We start from the raw sequence: 20364 nt of genomic DNA, 5'->3' as shown, positions 1-20364 counted from the left end.
GTACCTTAGGTACCGTGGAGGTGCACTAAGAAAGGAATTCCCGAAATTCCCACGGGAATGGGAATTAGCGGGAAAATCCTTTTGTATGAAAAATCTAAACCACTCAAGTTAGACGTTTGAAATTTGTCATGCAGGTACCTTAGGTACCGTGGAGGTGCACTAAGAAAGGAATTCCCGAAATTCCCACGAGAACGGGAATTAGCGGGAAAATCCTTTTGTATGAAAAATCTAAACCACTCAAGTTAGACGTTTGAAATTTGGCATGCAGGTACCTTAGGTACCGTGGAGGTGCACTAAGAAAGGAATTCCCGAAATTCCCACGGGAATGGGAATTAACGGGAAAATCCTTTTGTATGAAAAATCTAAACCATTCAAGTTAGACGTTTGAAATTTGGCATGCAGGTACTTTAGTAAACTTAAAGCTTAGTTGCAACAGGATATTACAAAATTCCCACGGGAACGGTAGTTAGCGGGAAAAAACATTTGTATGAAAACATCAAATCTTAATAAAAGGAGAAACTGATTGACTCAGTGACTGACATATCAACGCATAGCCTGAACGGCTAAACGTAGGCATTTGAAATTTGGAAGGGACATAGCTTAGGTACCGTAGAGGTGCACTAAGAAAGGAATTCCCGGAATTCCCACGGGAACGGAAATTAGCGGGAAAATCCTTTTGTATGAAAAATCTAAACCGCTCAAGATAGACGCTTGAAATTTGGCATGCAGGTACCTTAGTTAACTTAAAGCTTAGTTGCAACAGGATTTTGCAAAATTCCCACGGAAACGGGAGTTAGCGGGAAAAACACATTTGTATGAAGAAATCGAAACCGCGTAAGATAGATGTTTTCAATTCAATTCAATTAAATTATTTATTGCATTCCATGTAGTACAATGGGGTGTTACATAGGCATAGGAACTAAAACATGGACCCTGTAGGGCACAGCAACGTTGAAGGGAAGAGAGGAAATGTGTATTAAAATTAAAACTCAATGAACAATCAATTAAAAAAAAATCTATTCAATCAATTGATTCAATCTAGCATGCATGCATACCTTAGTAAATATAAAGTTTATTTTTGGCTGTATTTTGAAAAATGGGAGTTATTGGGAAAGAAATTGTATGAAAAAATCTAAACTGCATAAGTTAGATGCTTGAAATTTGATATGCACCACACACACAAAGATCTCTCTCTTATATAACACACCACGCGGACGAAGTCGCGGGCAAAAGCTAGTTTTATATAAAACCTTATAATTACACGACAATGGTCGAGGTGGAGTGGCGTCGCTCACGAACCTCACGCCTCAGGGCAATCTCGTTACCTTCAGGGCTGCCGTCAATTTCCACAGGGTAAGAAACAAAATATTTTTCACTACAAAACATGTTTTTATAAATAACCAGTTAGTAGCCTTCTGACCAGGTAGTAATTGCCATTTGGGATAAAAGTGTAAAAAGTTGCCTTAAAAAAGAAACAGTTGTCTTATGTTTAGACGAAAACACGTTATTATCTTAAAAATAATGTGGAAAAACTCGACGGTTGCATCATGTCCTGTCTAATATGACAACGGTGAGGGTTTGTTATACATATAACCTAGAGCTCTCTCTCTTGGCCGGTCCCTCATATCTGAGGATCGTGGTCAGCATCAGGGTTGCACCTGGAGCGTATGATCTGCCTCCACCGGTTCCTGTCCAGCGCCTCCCTTACTACTGTGTAGAACTTGGATGACGACGCGTCTTTCACTTGATCAGTCCATCTAGTCGGTGAACGACCACGAGATCTTTTGCCTTCAGTGTTCCCAACCACAATCAGTTTCTCCAAACTGTCATCACCTCTGCGCATCGTGTGCCCGAAATAAGAAAGGATGCGTTGTTGGCATATAGTGGATAGACGAGTTTTTATTTGGAGCTGGGTCATGATCGATGCATTAGTGCGCTACGCAGTCCAAGGTATTCTTAGCATTCGCCTCCAACACCACATCTCTGGAGAGAGATGTGAATGAATCAGAGATGGAGTTACTAGCTTTTGCCCGCGACTTTGTCCGCGTGGCGTGTTATAAAATAGAGATATCTGTGTGTGTGGGAGTGCATGTCAAATTTTAGACATTTAACTTAGGTATGCAGTTTAGATTTTTTTGATACAACATTTTTTTCCCGCTTACTCCCATTTTTCAAAATACAGCCATAACTAAACTTTATATTTACTATGGTATACATGCATGCTAGATTGAAAACATCTACTCGTATCTTACGCGGTTTAGATTTTTTCATACGAATGTTTTTTCCCGCTAACTCCCGTTGCCGTGGAAATTTTGCAATATCCTGTTGCAACTAAGCTTTAAGTTTACTAAGGTACCTGCATCAAGCGTCTAACTAAAGCGCTTTATATTTTTCATACAAAATGATTTTCCCGGTGATTCCTGTTCCCGTGGGAATTTCAGGAATTCCTTTCTTAGTGCACCTCTGCGGTACCTAAGCTACGCCCCTTCCAAATTTCAAGTGCCTACGTTTAGCCGCTTAGGCTGTGCGTTGATGTGTCAGTCAGTCAGTTTCTCCTTTTATATATTTAGATTCAAGGCATGACTGTCAACCCTACTCAATGCGAGTGTTGTGAATGACAACGGCGGCGTAATGAAGAAAATGTGTCGCGCTCAATGGAAACCATTCGTGAAAGAGATCAACTTGAGAACTTTACGGTAACGGCATTACGACTGATTTCAGAATGCTGTAATTATAACACCTACTTACCTAAATACAAATTGGAGGGACTTTTAATGAAATTGATTGGAAATTGTTTAAAGTAGAAGGTTTTTCGTAAAGATTTCCTGATCCATGAGGATAAAAACTCAGCACTGTTGACTCAACAGTGCTGAGTGTTCCTAAATTTTGACAGTTCTCCATACTGTCCAGCTAAAATTCATGATAAATTGCTATAAAATGTGGACGAAGAGTGTATCCCGTCTGAAGAATGAGTTACTTACGGAAAATAAATGCAGCCAGTTGGAAAAAGCTTAGTTTTTCTAAGTTTTCTTCTTTCCTATTTTTGGGGAATAGACGTCATACACACTGTTCGAATCCTCACATAAAATAATGTGGCAACACTAGTTTTAAGTTTTAAATTCGACCACAAGATGGCGATTAACACTCTTTCTATTCAACTCTTTGCTAAATCATTCAAAATGTAACTTTATAATATATGGTAAGTACGTAAACATTACTACTTTTCAGCTCTCTTTTTAAACAGAAAACATATATGCAATATTTTATAAAGCTTTCGCCGGAGCGCAGGCCAGGGATAAATGTAGGTAAGTTTAAACATGTAACATTCGAAACGAGGTCGCGACTTGGAGATTAGAGCTGCTGCTGAAACGAAAATAAGATCCGGGATCTGAAAAAAATATTACATTTATGTACAATTGTATTTATATATTTTTACTTCCTTTGGGTTGTATCTTTTTGTCTTTTTCTCTTTCGTGTCGATGGTTAAGTATTTAGCAGCATCCTTATCATCCTTTGGGACAACATAACACCACGCCTGAAGCCCGAAGGGGTAGGCAAAGATGGTCATCATCATCCCCCCCCCCCCCCTAGCATTATCCTGTTTCTCACAGGTTCCGCTAGCCTAACCTGAAGATTTGACAGGTCCGGTTTTATTACAGAAGCGACTGTCTAAGCAAAGGCAAAGATGGTGATATACATAATATTATATGTATATAAAATCCTTATTGTAAGGGTAGATGCTTTTGGCCTATGGGATATTACTTACTATAATAGATAACGTGTCCCTATAATACAATGGTGGGCAGCCATACTCCATATTAGCTCTCTATTATATTCAACTCAATAGTCCATTATAAAGACGTGATCCCTTTCTCCTGTTTAATCTACTAACTACTAAGATGTGGCTAGTATAAAGAATCAATAATCCGGGAGGAAAGGAAAATAATATCACGAAAATGCCATGCTCTTGCTTTTTCCGCTGTCACCCTTATTCATTTTTTTATTAGTTTTTCGGAAGTTCTAACGAAAGTTTCCCCCGCTTTCTACAAAAAAAAAACGAAGTGGTTAGTAGTAAACAATAAATAAAGTTGAGGATTGCGTGTGCGCTATCATAAGCCAGCGCGTAGGCTTTGTCGGCTCTCCACATTGCTTCTGATAACGGTTTTATTGGCCTCAGACATGACACTGCGACGACCGCTAGAGTGGGTTAAGTACCTAATCGCCAAGTAAGAAAATTCTAAATTCGGTAATTTGCTGCCTTTTTGATACCTTTTATTTGAATTTACTTACTTATCTGTTGGACGAAGAGTAGTAATGTACGTTGCAGTTGCTTTTCATCCTCGATGAAAGTGGACTAAGGGATTGTGCCTCTTCAGCAAGATAGATTACGGTTGATAACCTCTCAGCTACACGGTGGGCACCACTACTATTCACTATAGGCCTTTATTGCAGACACTTATTGCCTTATCAATTAAAAAAGCGGAGAACGAACGTGTGTATAAGTATTTCACAGCCAAGCAAAGTTCGATCGAATTAAAATATAAGTTTAAAAACTAAAACCCAACTACGGAATAATCAAGCTCTAAAAAAAACAAGAAAATAGTATGTCTTTCGATAATTCTTGCCACCCAGAAGATAGCCGTGGTCGTATGCCGTGGTAAGCAAGCTCTTAGGACAAATTAATAAACACTAATCGGAAGAATTTTAGAGAAACATGTAAGTAGATACCTATTATTTTGTTTCATACTTTTTAGATCGTGGAGTTTTCCGTATTCGGGTTTTATTTTCTAAACTTATTTATTTTGGGGTTTTATTTATTATGATAACGTGCCTCCAATACGTGTTTTGTGCAAGATTTGGAGATAAAACCTATTTGGAACCTGTCTGAGTAGTAATTCAACGTAATTATCGAGTATACAAGGAAACTAGCAAACAAAAGCTAGCTATATGTACATATTTGAAATGTGCAAATTAAGCCCTTTAATTTTATACCCAACACACTACCATGCGAAAAATAATTTCTTTTTAGTCCTCAAGTTTATGTACTCTAGAGGGCGTCACATTGAATTTAGCCTAATATCACATAGCCTATAACCACCGGACAATTCAGACGCTTCATTAATTAAATTATGATAAGTGGTTTAGAAGTTAGGTTGGAACAGACGTGCATACACACACATATATCATACATACATAGGGATCAAACACATAACCCTCTTTTTTGCTTAGCCGCATTTTGCTTGGGTGTCAAATATTTAATACTTGTACACGTTCACCGCTTATTTATTTTTGCTAAATAGTCCATATTAGTATAGCCTTAATTATTTTGGTGGATATGGATGATTCATTCTAATGGTCTTAATATGGTCTCTAGCCAGTTTCCCTAACCACTAGTGTGTACATAGCCTAACACAGCCTAGGCGGTATTACTGCCTGTCAATGTCACTCTTTAGCGAGATTAAGGTTGGAGACATTAAATTGGATTCTGGAATTCCTGAGGTTGTTAGTGGGCAACGGGTAGAGAAGGCTGTGGAAAGGCTCGTGACCTGTCCTAACCCGACCTGTGTCACTTTAATGAAACGATAAATAGTCCCCGCTCTGCTTATGACCCAAACTTTGTCACTTGCGACAGATATTGGTCTAAATATTTCAATCCTGCATGCAATGAACTTTATGGCACTTACTAGTCTTTGAACAATTTAGTCATAAGTAATATAATTGGTTCTAAGAACAAAAAACGTTATCTTAGAATATTATTATCCTGTGTATTTACGTCATATAAGGCACAGGCGATAGACAGTATTGTAATTGTCGCCCAAGTAGACTCCTTTGGCCAAAACTCTTATGGTCCAGTCCTTTAAAAAGAAACAACGGCGGACATTTTTAAAAAGAAAACAGTTGACGATCGGGAGCGTAAAGTATCGGTCATGGTTGAACTACAGAAATTTAATTATATTAGTCGTATTGAATAAATACTAGTAATTGGTAGATAATCAAAACAAATCAAAGTGTAAGTATAATGAATGTTGGATATCAATATGTTCTGTGTTTGAACTAATATGGTTTTACTTTAATAGTAATGTTCCTACGTACTTGTAGATGTGAATATGTGTATTTTTCTGTTATTTAACTACAACAACATCTTGTTTTACGACATCAACTGTCAATATTAATGTTCAAATAAGACTTATTACGCTTAGTTATCAGCAAGTTGGCAGGAGCTGAGCTTTCATTGACAGCCGATAAGAACACGCCTGTCGTAGATAAGATACCGAGAAATGTGATCTAATATGGTTGTTGGAAATACAGAACTCATTTACGTAATTGGGAGCTAAGAAGAGACGTTGGAATATTTCTTGAACAGCCTAATTAGACATGAGTAGCTGGTTGAAAAGAAGGCCCGAAAAACGAATAACAAAAGAAGAGCGTTCGAAGATTTCCTGTGCTTTTGACGTGGAATTTGAAAACTTGAATTTAGAATTAATTAATTAAGTGAATTATTTTTAAAAGAAGGTTGCTTCGGACTAAGTTAAATTGAGATCAAATTCAAAGAGATGGAATGGGAAAAATCAGCTACAGCTGGTCATTGTAGTTTAATGGAATAAAATACAGCTGTTAGTATGAAAGCGTACTCCAGGTTTGGTTTGAACATGGTAATGGAATTTTAGTTGTTTTATTTGAATTGCGCTGGTGCAGACAGTAGTTTCTATTTTAGTATTGCGTTCGCTTCTATACAGATTCAAACTTTGTAGGTACTAAATCTTCATTCTTAAGAACAAACAGGTGATGGATAATACTTAAGTATTAGTTAATTGTTCAACAAGTGACTAAAGTTACTTTTTTGTTGTTTTTAAATTATACGTACGTTGTGATCCCTAGTTTGGTTAGGAAATTACAGGCTGATCACCATTGATTTGATTTGATTGTCCGAAAGTAAGATGATCTGTGCTTCGGAAGGCACGTTAAGCCGTTGGTCCCGGTTACTACTGTCAGGGCCTTTGGCGGCTCAATAGCAACTTTGACAGCAGGGTTGATGAGGTTAGTACTCCACCTTACAACCCACTCGATAGAAGAAAAAGTAAGTGCCCTAGGCTATATTGCAATTTGAAATTGCGCATACTAAAAGTAAGTGCGCAATGTCAAATAGCAATATTGTTTTTTATCCCTATGATTTTCAATCACGCGCTAGTGCCAAGCTCTAGTTTTTTGTCTTTCGCTCACTCTTCTAAATACATATATTTATTATTCTGTGACGTAAAAAATATTTTTTAATTATAAATATATGTACTTAGTTATGTAAAAGAAAAAAAAAGTCACAAGGAAAGAATTTGTTCCATTTACAGTTTACACTTTCCTGCCTTCTTTTGTTTCCGGTTCCCATTAATGATGTGGTTCAATTTAAAAGCTTTTGAGAATGTTGTTTTCATGTGTTTCCCACAAAAATTGGCGAATCGGAACATTGATAAAATCAGTATTACGCTGTCTTTGGACGCTGTCGCACTGAGGATGTTTGTCGTTAAAGATAATGAACAGAAAAAGTCGACTTTTGTTTTATTAATTTGAAAATATCGGAAGCCATCGAGTGACATTACGCGCTGATTTTTTTTCAATATTTTTTTGATTACTTTCTCAGTTTTCAAAAAAAAACAAAAAAAATCGACCTTATATCTGTTCTGTAATAGTCATTATATTCCCCACATAATTCCATATAAAACTGAAAAATTCCGAAAGTGCGTGGGGTGAGGAAGAATTTTGGTCCGCTTTCAGCTTTATACGCCGTTTCCGTAATATTACTTCTTTATCCTATTCGCTTGTTCCCTTAGACCAGTCAGGATCCGCGAGCGAAGCAATCAGTGCCTCGTGGCCGCTTCATCGGCTGACGCAGCACGCCTCACTCCAAATTAAAAACCCCGCTGTTTGCGTCAGCTGTGCCCAAATTAAAATTCGAGCACTATTGTCTAAAAGAACAATGCCGACGATGCTCTTGTCATTCTATCCTTCCTTATTAACATTGTTCTAATAGACGTTTTTCTTGGAACACTACACTTGATTAGTACTGAATGTAGATAGATAGATAAAATACTTTATTGAGCTCAATGGACACAAGATACAGAAAGGCACAACAGGCCTACCTTATGCCTTATTGCGTATTAAAAATGTTTGAGTTTCCCGCGAGAAGCAATTTCGCTAACGGGTCTAGCCACAAGTGACTATGTAAATAGGTAATGCGTAAGAATACTCAGGTGTCTAGAAAGTCTCTAATTGCTGCCATCCTGTTACAACTTGAATTGAAAGGCTATATAACATAAACTTACGCCAGCTATAGTTTCCCATTGGAGAATCGAAGATACAGGCAACAAACCGTGGATAGTTACTTTTTACCACTAAACAAACTACACTATTATTTTTTCCGGGATGCTGAGGTTGGTAATCCACCTCACAACCCACGCGATAGAAGAAGACTATTTTTAGCCAACGAAATGGTACAAACATCTCGACTCAGAATCGTCAGGCTTGAAACTGAGATGTGACTGAGTATTGTCTTGGTTATTATTGAGGGTGTATTGATGAGCATGGCCACTTTTGGAGAAAAAGCGCATTAAATCGAAGATTTTAAAAAACCCTGGACAGTTCTTAAGCTAAGCACGTTTCTTATCAAGATTCTGTACCCGCTACTTTGTCTCCCTTTTCCTTGCAGTGGTGTGTGAACAAATTTACGATAGAATGTTCCTTATGATTTTGTTCTCTAAGCGCTCGGCTAGAACCTTAATTTCCCATCACTAGATGCACAGATGTTTCCAGTTATGTAAACAAGAACACTGGAACATCACAAGTTGGAATAACGTTTCAGAAGCCATCCTCAGCCGCGATGCATTCGTGTTCCCAACTACTTTCCAAGTAATTCTCCTTGTCCGCAACTTGCAAACTTTTGTGTTAAGTTTACGTCGCTTCGACTTGATGTCTTTTCCATTTGAAAACGCAGATTGTTAGTGGAATCTGTTTACGATTCTGGACATAAGACGTCCAAATTAATGTTAAGTATAAGTAAATGCTAAAGTTAGTTTCTTAGGCGGTTATCACACGACGCAATATATTTAATGACATATAAATTTTAATGTAAGTAGGTATTTTCATAAAAATACTAAGCAATAATTTATGTTTGTACATTTCGTTACTTCTATACGTAATAATAATCAAAATTAAAAATATAAAATAAGAAACAAGCAAGTATAAAACTAAGTATTTATATTCGAATAGAAACGTTGCATTTAAAATTAGAAATGTCAAACTGTTTGAAATTAAATTAACGGAAGCGTTCCCATTTCAGCATTTAGCTATTTGTGTTCAACTAATGGAACGATTCAGACCATTCATTGGCCGATGTGTTTAGAAACTACGATGCACAGAGACATTGTTATTATTTTATACTTTGCAGAAGACTATGGTCCAAACGGTTCTTCTTCTATCGTGTGGGTTGTGAGGTGGATTGCCAACTTCATCAACCCTGGTGTCAGGGTTACTATTAAGCCATCTATGTAGTTTTCAGATTACTTACCGTGTCACCTAACCGACCTAACAGTAAAATCTCTTTTAAAGCACATAATAACGGGTTCTTACCGCGTTTAAATGGGGATATGAGACTCCCGATATTTCGACACTGTTGCAAGTGCCATGATCACGGGATGACTGATGAGATTGGAGTGGAGTAGGTAGATCCATAATTTTCTACGGGCAGACATATCTGTCTACCCTCTTTCTCTGCCGCTTGTTTATGTTTTTGATACCGGAATGTTCGGAACCATCTGAACTCGCACGAAACTCACTACGACAAACCGCACTCACTGTGTCCTCACGTTTTTTCACCACATTAGGCCGTTTCAAGCTTTTTACAACACCTACTACTGGATTCCACATACTCGACAACTTGAACCCGTCTTCCCTGTTGAAATTTTTATGTTTTCTGATTTCAATAGCCTCTTTTACGAGTCTGGGGATGTAATGACGTTCTGTCGATAATATTCGTGGATTGTTAAACTCGATCCAGTGGTTAGGGCTCGACTCCAGTACGTGCTCAGCTATAGCAGATTTCTGCACGTCGTTTTTCTTCATGGCACTAATATGTTCTTTAATCCGGCAAGAAATAGACCGTTTTGTTTGTCCGATGTACGAACTACCACAACTACAGTCTATTTTGTATACGCCGGGGCTCTCAAACGGAAAACAGTCTTTCGGGGAACGTAGACTCTGTGCAATTTTCTTTGAAGGAGTAAATATAGTTTTTATTAAATATTTACTTAAAATATTTCCTATCTTATCAGTAACTCCCTTCAGATATGGAAGAAATGCTGGCTGACGTTCAACCCTGGGTACGGTCGTCTTGACCTTTGGTTTTGCCCGCAAAGCTCTAACATCTATCCTATAACCATTGTTTCGAAGCACCTCCTGTACATGGCTAATTTCAGCGTCTATGTGCTCATTGTCGCATATGTCATATGCTCGGTTGGTTAAGGATGTTACTACCGCATTCAAATGGCGAGGGTGATGATGAGAGGTCGCGTGCAGATAACGATCAGTGTGTGTTGGCTTTCTGTGCACATATCCCCATTTAAACGCGGTAAGAACCCGTTATTATGTGCTTTAATTATGATAATAACCGCGTAAACTTAAAACAATGTAAAATCTCTTTTGTCTCAGGCTACTTCGGCAAGTACTTGAACAAGTACAACGGGTCGTACATCCCGCCGGGCTGGCGCGAGTGGGGCGGGCTCATCATGAACTCCAAGTACTACAACTACAGCGTCAACATGAACGGCAAGCGCATCAAGCATGGCGACGATTATCATAAGGTCAGTTGGATGATTTACCACCTCCAGTGTGGTCCATCAGCAGTCGCTGTAGCCGGAACCGGCTGGATCAATCATCATTGGGATGATATTATTCCAGACGATTTGTATTTTGGGTGAATATCAAAATGTGTCAAGTTTGGTGGCGACTGTCATATAATTTTTTCGTGAAAAATTGGGGAAATTGGGAGAATTGGGAATAGAAAAATTCCTTTTTCATGTCGGAACCGAGGATCCTTTTGGATCTTTTTCATGTCGGAACCCAATTTTTCACGAAAAAATAATATGAAATTCGCCACCAAACTTGAAATTTTGAGATTCACTCTTTTAAAAAATGGTGTAAGCTGGTTAGAACTATTAAAAGTTGTTGGAGAAGTTCGTTTACCGAGATGGTACCAATCATGTAATGAGTCTGTGAATCATCTATCCGCTAACGCAAGTAGCCCTTCCGCCAGTAATGTAACTTCACTGAAGGAAATAAATAAATCATAGGTACAATACAATACAAAACGCTTTATTGCACATATAAACACAACATTAAAAACTATCACAAAAGTGACAAGAGAAGCACACTTGGCGGCGTTATTGCTAATTTCTTCCAGGTAACCTTCAAGGGTGAAAGAACACTAGGCCCCTCCCTGGGTCACTACGAAGTTTCCGCTTGTGAATCATTTGTGGTACTTACGGAGTAGAGTCTGAAAAGCTGCGCTACTTCGGGTATTAGGTTGAATAGATTTCTGGCTACTGGCAGTCATCATTACTTACATTAAACTTTTCTTTAGCATAATACTTTATTATTATTACCCTCATTCCAGGACTACTACCCAGACTTGATAGCCAACGATTCGATCGCATTCCTGCGCGCATCCAAGCGTCGCTTCACTCGCAAGCCAGTTCTGCTGGTGATGTCTTTCCCGGCGCCCCATGGCCCTGAAGACTCGGCCCCCCAGTACTCGCATCTATTCTTCAATGTTACTACGCATCAGTAAGTATTTATTGAACTGGAATTTACCTTTTACATAACAATACTTGGTTCAGGGCAGTATTCTATATAGACGCGACTAAATATCGTGGGATTTAACCAATAGGCGCAGCGTATTTGGCTACGTAGACAGCTTATCGGTCGATGGTATTTGTCGCGTCGTATGCGTCGTGCCGCGAGGACTGTTTTTTAAGTGATCCTCAAACTACCGAAGAGATGGTACAGTTATGTTATGTGACCTGCTAAACAGACTCGCATCGACTAAGATCATCATAAGTTGCATAATTTGATTCTTATCGCATCTCAAGTACCACTGCTGGGCAAAGTCTCCACTTTATCTTGCCATTTTTCACAAACTTGATTACTTTTTCAAGACTGCACTACTTATGAGGATTTCCTGTATCCAAATAGAACCTTTGCATGAAGATTACTAACACTATCAAGCTCGAGTGAATTTTCCATTTCCTCGAGCAGATATCTCTACAAAATCAGTACATTACAAGAACATTGTGCTCAAGTTACTTAAACTTAAGTGTGGGGCGCGTGCCGAGCCGATAAGATAAGCTCCAACTTATGCTAAATGCGACTGGAAAGTTCCAGTTAGTTCCAAAGCACGTGTAGAATTGGACAGATAGTTTATATGGGAGATCTACTGTGTACTGTTGCTAAAGTGCAGTAAAAGCTTTTTGTTGTGGAGTTTATAAAACCCGCTGAGTTGATTTCGCGTTAGTGGGATAGAAGCAAGAGGAAGTAGTCGGTGTGATCTGTGTATGATTAAAAGTAGATATACGTCCCGGATATACCTACTAATTTATAAATAGCTATTGTTAAAAATATTTTTCTATATAATAAGCAAATTGTAAATAAATCTCTTTTAACTTATATATGATAATAAAGTAGATATTCGTTTCGAACTGCCAAAGTAGGATTACTTGGCAATTCTTAGAATTACCGTATAAACAGGCGTCCAGCTGCATTTTATAGTACTTAGTCCTTTTCCTATGAATGGGAGCCAAAATTATTTTTCAAGCCAAATAGTTAAGGCCATCTCCGGCAAATCAAGTCATGGCAAAAAATACCTATGATTGGGATATGTACGTACAGTCATGAGCAATATCATGTACCCACTTTAGAACCCTGTCGCACTATCATATTTGACATTTAATGAGACTTACGGTTTAATTTGTCAAAAAAGTTAATGCGACATGGTTTCAAAGTGTATACATATTAGTACTCGTGACCCTACTACACTTATTTGTAGGTAAGTTAAAGAACCCATTGCCGTAAAACGTTCGATTTTCCGAAACATATCGTTTTCGAGTGGTTGTCGTAAATTTCTACCTGGCTGGACCCCTGTCATCCGAATCCACCTGCTACCATATAGCCTGAAAGGCTGAAAATGTCGGGATTGGGTATAAAATCCATAAAGTGCTTAGGTACCTATACTGTTTACAGGCGTCCGAATGTTTATGGGTAGATATTGAGATATTTTAAGATGAGACTAGTGTATAAAGCTATAGCTTGTTTGAGGTTTACGCGGTTTTTATCATAATTAAAACACATTTCGAGATTTCGTCTTAATTGGCTTTATTTCTCTATTTTTAGCTCTCAAATCCCGGATGGTGTTTATTTTAACAATGATCATGATTATTTTAACCGACTTTATAAGCTCATGATTATATTCTTATTGGGGCTGTCAGAGGTACATCTGTCACCGAACTTCACGGTAGACCATCGTGATAGGTGGTATAATAGTCGACTGTCGAGTACGTTGCTGCTGGCTGAAGATAAATTAATAACTCATTGGTGCAAATCCGGTACCGGGATTCGAACCTGCGCTACCCATTTGAGAAGCAAGCCGGTGCATCACAGGACCACATTGACTTTAAATTTATTTTAATGAAAATTTTTACCGACTTCCTTAGAAACTGTTTCGACTATATTCAAATTCAAAAATATCTTTATTCAGTAGGTAACATAGTTATACTTTGAATCGTCAATTTTTACATAACGAACGTCTCATCCGCTTAAAACTATTGCAGCTTCTCACAACCTGTATAGCCGGGGAAAAGAAGCTGCAAGAACAGCCTCGGCACAGGGCCCTAGACGTTCTTTAAAAAAACAAATAAACATAAAATATTGTATCTATAACAATATTTAGGGTACGCTCTTATATCTTCCTTATTTATTTTCTACTTATCACAAACTATGTTGTTTAAAGTAACATACATATACAAGTCTACTTATACACGCTCAAACATGTAGCATAGCAGTTGTCTTCGCCGGCAATACACCTCTAAAACCTGTAAAGGTCATTACCCCAATCGATAGAGTTGAATGGTACCTACTAGGTTGTATAGATTAGGAATTTATTTCACTACGCATTAGAAAGGTCAGGTAAGGGCCCGACTATTTTGGTAAGGTTATCTTTTTAATTAGGACAACGATAGGTCAAACTCGGCGATTTTATTATAAGTTTTAGTGGTTTATGCCTAATTGATAAAAGCGGAATGTGGGAAAGTTTTATGAATTATTGAATAGAGCTGTTTTAAATTAGCTTTTTGTAGAATGATACGGAGTTTTGCTGATTACCACATTATACGACGACATCCAGCTCGTGATCCTATCTCTCTAACCACGCAGAACGTCATAATGGATAAGAAAAAGTAACGTAATGAACGAAACAAAATAAAATGTACAGTACTTAAAATAGATGGTCCTTAATTGTTGACATTTCAATATCGTTTTCTTCTTCTATCGAGTGGGTTGTGAGGTGGAGTACTAACCTCATCAACCCTGGTGTCAGGGTTGCTATTCAGAATCAGAATCATTTATTCAACGTAATTATCATGGATAAACTTGTTGAAGGTCAATATAACATTTTTGAATTTACGTCATTTCGCAAGGTGTTATGGCCGAGGAGAAGAAATGACAAGAAACTGCAACAGCAACACATCTTTTCGCCTATTGAGCCGCCAAAGGCCCCTGACATGGCTCATGTAACGACTACTTACTTACATCAGTAAGTAGTAACCGGGACCAACGGCTTAACGATACGATAGAAGAAGAATATCGTTTTAAAATGTTTGAAGCGCCAGAAAAATCAGTAGCTCTGATGGGAATTGTTTAAAGATTCTAATATACTTACACAATGTAAGCTCTAACGAAAATAAACTTAACTAATTGTTTTCGAGCATAAAATCCGTGGGAATTAATCGGCACGTCCCCTAAATATTCCAACAAAACACTAATTGCTCCGGCGCGTCGTTTCGCGGCCAGCCATCTTGCGCTTCTTTAAATATTTAAGAAGCTGACCGGCTTTTTAGGGGTCTCAGGAAAGCCGAAAAGTTGGTCCAAACTTGAAGAGAGTAAACAAATAAATTTAGCGCGCTTGGTTCGAAGTTTGCGTGCGATATTGAATATAAACAACGAAAAAACGGGTGGAACAAACAGAATATAAGTGGAAGAAAGTTGCTGTCTTTACTTTCGAAAGAACTTTCTTACAAAAACATAAAGATACCTTTATTTATTTAAAACCATATATCAATTGGAAACAATAAATCTTGATTGTTATACAAAGTAGCGCTCTAAAAATACCCTAAAAATATGTGGGCATACGGAACCACGTGTAAAAATGAGCCGGGCTCATTTTTTGCGAGAGCACTCAGAAATTTTCAGGTATACTTACGGTCGTGCCCTGAATACTCGTAATTTCGCCGCCGCCGTCGTTGATTTATGTTTCATAAGAATGTTTAGACTCCTCCACTTGCTGGCTGCTGCGATCGACAGGCAACGGACGGCCCTAGGAGAAATACTGGGGGGCGCTAGTAGGTGGACATTTGATACGAGGAAAAATTGAAAGCGCTTTTAATTTCATATCATTTCAATTAACTTCACTTTTTAAATGTCTATGGTAGCATAGTTTAGAAACGATGAAATAGATTTAAATTTTCTTGGAGTCTATTCGGTGGGAAGTCCAATGATGTAGTCCACGAGTTCCCTAAAAATAAAGACAACACGTTTATTAATTTCACTTAACTTCACTTTTTAATGGTTTTCACATCATTTCAAAGGGTAGAATGTGTGATTCTGAAGATTAAAAGACAATGTATTGTGTGCTCTTTATTTGTTTTTTTTTTTCATTCTTTTTTTGACGTGACTTATTGTCGCAAATGGCATTAACTACTTGGCCGGAACTCTTGATTTCACCAGCTGTAAAATTATATTAAAAACAATCAATTATGTATCATCATAATGTCCCCAACGTTGATCCCATACCTATTCACTTCTGATAAACCTGAAGGCATTACACCAAAAGTAGATAATCAATTGGTGATAGTGAAATAAAATAGTAAGTAGTTCTCACATCACTCATCACTAGTAACCCTGACACTAAGGCTGCTGAACGTTGGTCATCTACCAACACACGGTAAAAGAAGATTTATAAGAGATCAATCTTGAACCGCTCGCTCAAGTTATTGTTTATTTGCGCTTAAGGATATTCATGGTTTTAAGTAAATGGGTGAATATCAAAATGTGCCAAGTTTGGTGGCGAACTTTCATATTATTTTTTCGTAAAAAATTGGGTTCCGACATGAAAAAGGATATTTCTAGCTAAGGGGGAACAAGTTACCTCATTTTGCACTTAGCGAGTTCGCACCATAAGATTCAGTTTGACACACCTCAGTATATTCAACACCTTTCCGTTTGAGTAACCACTAGTAAAAAAAATGTAGCTAAATATTCTTAGTTCGTCTCTGTCCGTGATTTCGGCAGCATCACGCTGGCTTGTTTACTCGACGGATGATGTAGGCGCGGAATAATGTAGAGCAATCTCTTGACACGTAGGCAGAAAATTGCCGGCGTTCGGGCCTGTGCTGGGCGTTTGGGTCGACGCGTCTGTCACATTAGTTGATTAGTCTTTTGCATTATACGTGTCTAGATTTTTCATTTTACTAAAAGCAATTCTGTTACAAACTTTGTAATTTGTTAAGTAACCTAGTTAATCTCGTAATTTTACTAAAGTGGGTAGAGTCACAAGACAACTTGCAGCCACTGTTGACACGAAGTCCTAAGATGGATATGATGGACCTTATGGTGATAAGGGATCAGCCCATCGCCCATAACAATTGTCCAACATGTCAGAAAGAACATAATCCCTCTGTCAGATTTTACGATATGTCCGGTATAAATACCTTACTTAACTCTACCTTCTATCGTTAAAGCAGCGTATGTTTCTACTTAATCAAAGACTTATAACATAACATAAACAACCTATACACGTTCCTTTGCTGGGCACAGGTCTCCCCTCATTCAACCGGAGAGGGAAAGACTTACAATCATCGCAAAAACGGATAGACATATCGTCACTGGAAAGGCAAAATTACGTAAGCGCCAAAAGGCCATTTCGAGAAAAAGCCGTTTAAAGTTTCATTTTTTCGTTTTTTTATCATAACTTTTTACCCAATTATCCAATTTAGATGATGTCAATGAAAGGTTACATTGTTTTTTAATTTTCTATGTCTAGCAATACATATCATAACAGTTGGATTGCTATTTTAGGATATAGTGGCGCTTACGTAAAAATGACTTCAGTTTACAGTAAAGCAAATTTACTTAACCGCCATCTGGTCAAAATATTATTTGGAAGCAAAATTACTTACAGCTCTTACGACAATGCATACGAGAACGACAATATTTCTTTAAATATAATAATACTCTAATGTTAGCGGAGTAAAAGTTACTGTAACGACTTTTACACATCTGCTTTCATTATGTGAAAATTGCCTAAAAAGTGATCGATTGATTATGTCAGTTCACCAAAGATTCTTTAAAGTAAGTTTTTGTAATATCTTACATGGGTAAAAAGACGTAAGAGACAAATAATTATTCTTAATACCTCCTTAAATTACTTATTACTTCAATTGATTTATAAAAATAGCTATTAAAATACTGAAGTGCCAGAAATAAAGTTTCATAAAATATAAATAATAGCGTACAACCCGTTATCTGTTTGTAAAAGTTTCTTTTTAACACTTTCAAAGACAGAACGTATACGGACCTTCCGATTCCAAGGTGTCATACTACCTATTATGAACCACCAATGACCCATGGTCTCTGTCCGTGAAAGGGTTAAACGGTTTTATTTAGCTAAACCCGTACGGTATATTTGTATCAAAATTAGATATTGCAATTTAAGTACCTTCCTGTTGTCAGATTGATCTGAAATTTGGTACGCACCTTTAATTCCGATGTCAATACAATATAATAAAATCAATAACATTATAAATCTAAGATGGCAGCCGGTACATAATGGGGGATTACATATTTTTCCACAACCCCCTCAATATGGGTATCAAATGATAGGACTACACTAGTAGAATACTGTCATTATGTCAAAATTTCAAATCCAAGATGGACGATATTACAAAATGACTGAAAGAAGGATGTTGCCCTTAATTTTGTCATTGGCATCCACCGTCCATAATATGCAGGGCAGCACAGTGGATCGCTGGGTAATGATGCCGCCGACGAACTGGCAAGGAGAGGATCAGACACCAGGGTATATGGACCCGAACCAATCCTGCCGATACCTTTCAGTCAGTTACGCTCGTGGGTAAGAGACCATACCCAGCAACTACACAACGACAGATGGACACAGCTGCCCACATGCAGACAGTCGAAGGATATCATGTCTATGATATCCAATTCACTCGCCGACTGCTTCGCTTAAACCGCAATGACCTCCGAATAGTAGTGGGCAGTATAACGGGTCACTGCCCACTCAACAAGCACCTATTTAACTTAGGGATAACGGACAGCCCACTTTGCAGAGGCTGTCTGGACGCAGAAGAAACTGCCCCCCACGTAATCCTGGAATGCACGGGAGTGTCAGCACAACGGGTAAAAATCCTCAAAGGAATGGGGTCGCTCCGCGAAGCCTGTGCAATCCCCAGGAGGCTTCTGAGCTTCTGGAAGGAGATAGGTTGGCTTACGTAGTCAACAATTACACGCATAATGGGCCACCTTAGAGTCTAAATGCGGAAAACAGAGCCCACTAACATAACATAACATATGCAGGGCAGCACAGTCGACCATGCAGTAGTATATTTGGGCTCAAAATTGTTTGAATTAGGACAAGCATACGTGGCTCTAAGTCTAGTCAAGTCTCTGGAAGGGTCAAGTCTTTTTAATTCCTCAATAATTTCTAATTCCTCAATAATTCCCCTTATTGTTTTTCAGAGTATTTACCACGAAGTTTAATACACTTTTCCATTCGCTCGAACCAGGTATTATTTAACATTTATTCCACTCCAAAGTAGAGGTGTTCAAAATGGCTGACTTGAAAGCGTTGGCCGCTTCTTCACCGCACTGGAACCTTTGACCGCGAAGAGTTTCTTTTTTAATTTTAGGAAATGTAAAGAAATCATTGGAGCTTAGGTCAGGACTGTATGGAGGATGGTCAAGAATTTCTACGTTTTCCTGCTTCAAATAATCGTTTGACGAGTGGTGTGTGAGCTTCCGTTGTCATGGTGCAGCATCCTGCACCCCTGCGCATCATCATGCGTCGCTTTGGGTTAGATTTTCGAAGTTCGGCGATGACTTGTGGTAAACAAATTGTGGTATACCAATCCGCATTAACCGTCCTACGATCTTCAAGTGCAATTGTCGCAACATGACCGATTTTCTCCATGAAGGTAGCCACCATCTTCTTTGAAGTGCTTCGAGAGCGAACAACTTTAGTCGGCTTTGACTCGTTTTGGAAGACCCAAACTGTGGATTGTTGTTTGGAATTAGGATAATAGCATAAATCCAAGATTCGTCACCACTGATGATGTCGTACACGTGATTTGACTCTCCTCGGTTGAACCTCTGAAGAGTTTTCTTACACCATCTGACGCGGGCTACCTTATGATCGTCAGAAAATGCGGGATGCAACGGCAAACTAGTTTTCTCACACCAAGTGCCTCATGCAATATCGTTTAAATGGTTGTCCCTGAAATGCCTAATAACGCCTCTATTCTCGGTATGTCACATGACGATTTTTGAGGATTAGTTGTCTCACAGCAACGATATTATCTTCAGTGAAGGCGGATGTCCACGCTCGAATTCTAAATACCAGCGTTCGATGGTTCGCAGACATGGCACTTCATCGTGGAATAGAGATTTTAACTGTTTGAAAAACTGAAGTCGCGGTAGGCCTCTTCGAAAGTTTAGAAAATTTTTCTTTGTAAGATTCATTTTCGGACGTGACCTGACAGATTCAAACCAACGCTGTGACTAAACAATTGCATAAATCGTAATGCTTTCAATTGTTTTGATATTCGAAATTCCAACAAATTTGAATTTTGAGTTCTCGATTCAAAATTGGCGCTAAATATGCAAACGACAGAACTTAAAAAGTATAACAAAGTCGCTTTTTCTGTCCCTATATCCCTATGTACGCTTAAATCTTTAAAATTGCGCAACGGATTTTGATGCAATTTTCTTTAGTAGATAGAGTGATTCAAGAGGAAAGTTTATAGGTATGTATAATGA

At 38.2% G+C, this 20364-nt stretch overlaps 1 protein-coding gene across 3 annotated transcripts in view; it reads left to right on the top strand.

Annotated features, from left to right (window-relative positions):
- LOC126381878 (extracellular sulfatase SULF-1 homolog) overlaps positions 1–20364 on the top strand; it is a 145351-nt gene that overhangs the window by 95862 nt on the left and 29125 nt on the right. For all 3 annotated transcript variants that reach the window (XM_050031416.1, XM_050031413.1, XM_050031415.1), the window contains exons 4-5: positions 10696–10847; positions 11660–11829. In XM_050031416.1, the coding sequence (XP_049887373.1) occupies positions 10696–10847; positions 11660–11829 (322 nt within the window). The remainder of the gene's footprint in view (positions 1–10695; positions 10848–11659; positions 11830–20364) is intronic.

The sequence above is a fragment of the Pectinophora gossypiella genome, chromosome 3 (genome assembly GCF_024362695.1).
Source record: "Pectinophora gossypiella chromosome 3, ilPecGoss1.1, whole genome shotgun sequence".
NCBI classification, from domain to species: Eukaryota; Metazoa; Arthropoda; class Insecta; order Lepidoptera; family Gelechiidae; genus Pectinophora; species Pectinophora gossypiella.
Note: the sequence above shows the minus strand (reverse complement) of the source record. Positions and strands in the feature narration are given on the sequence as shown.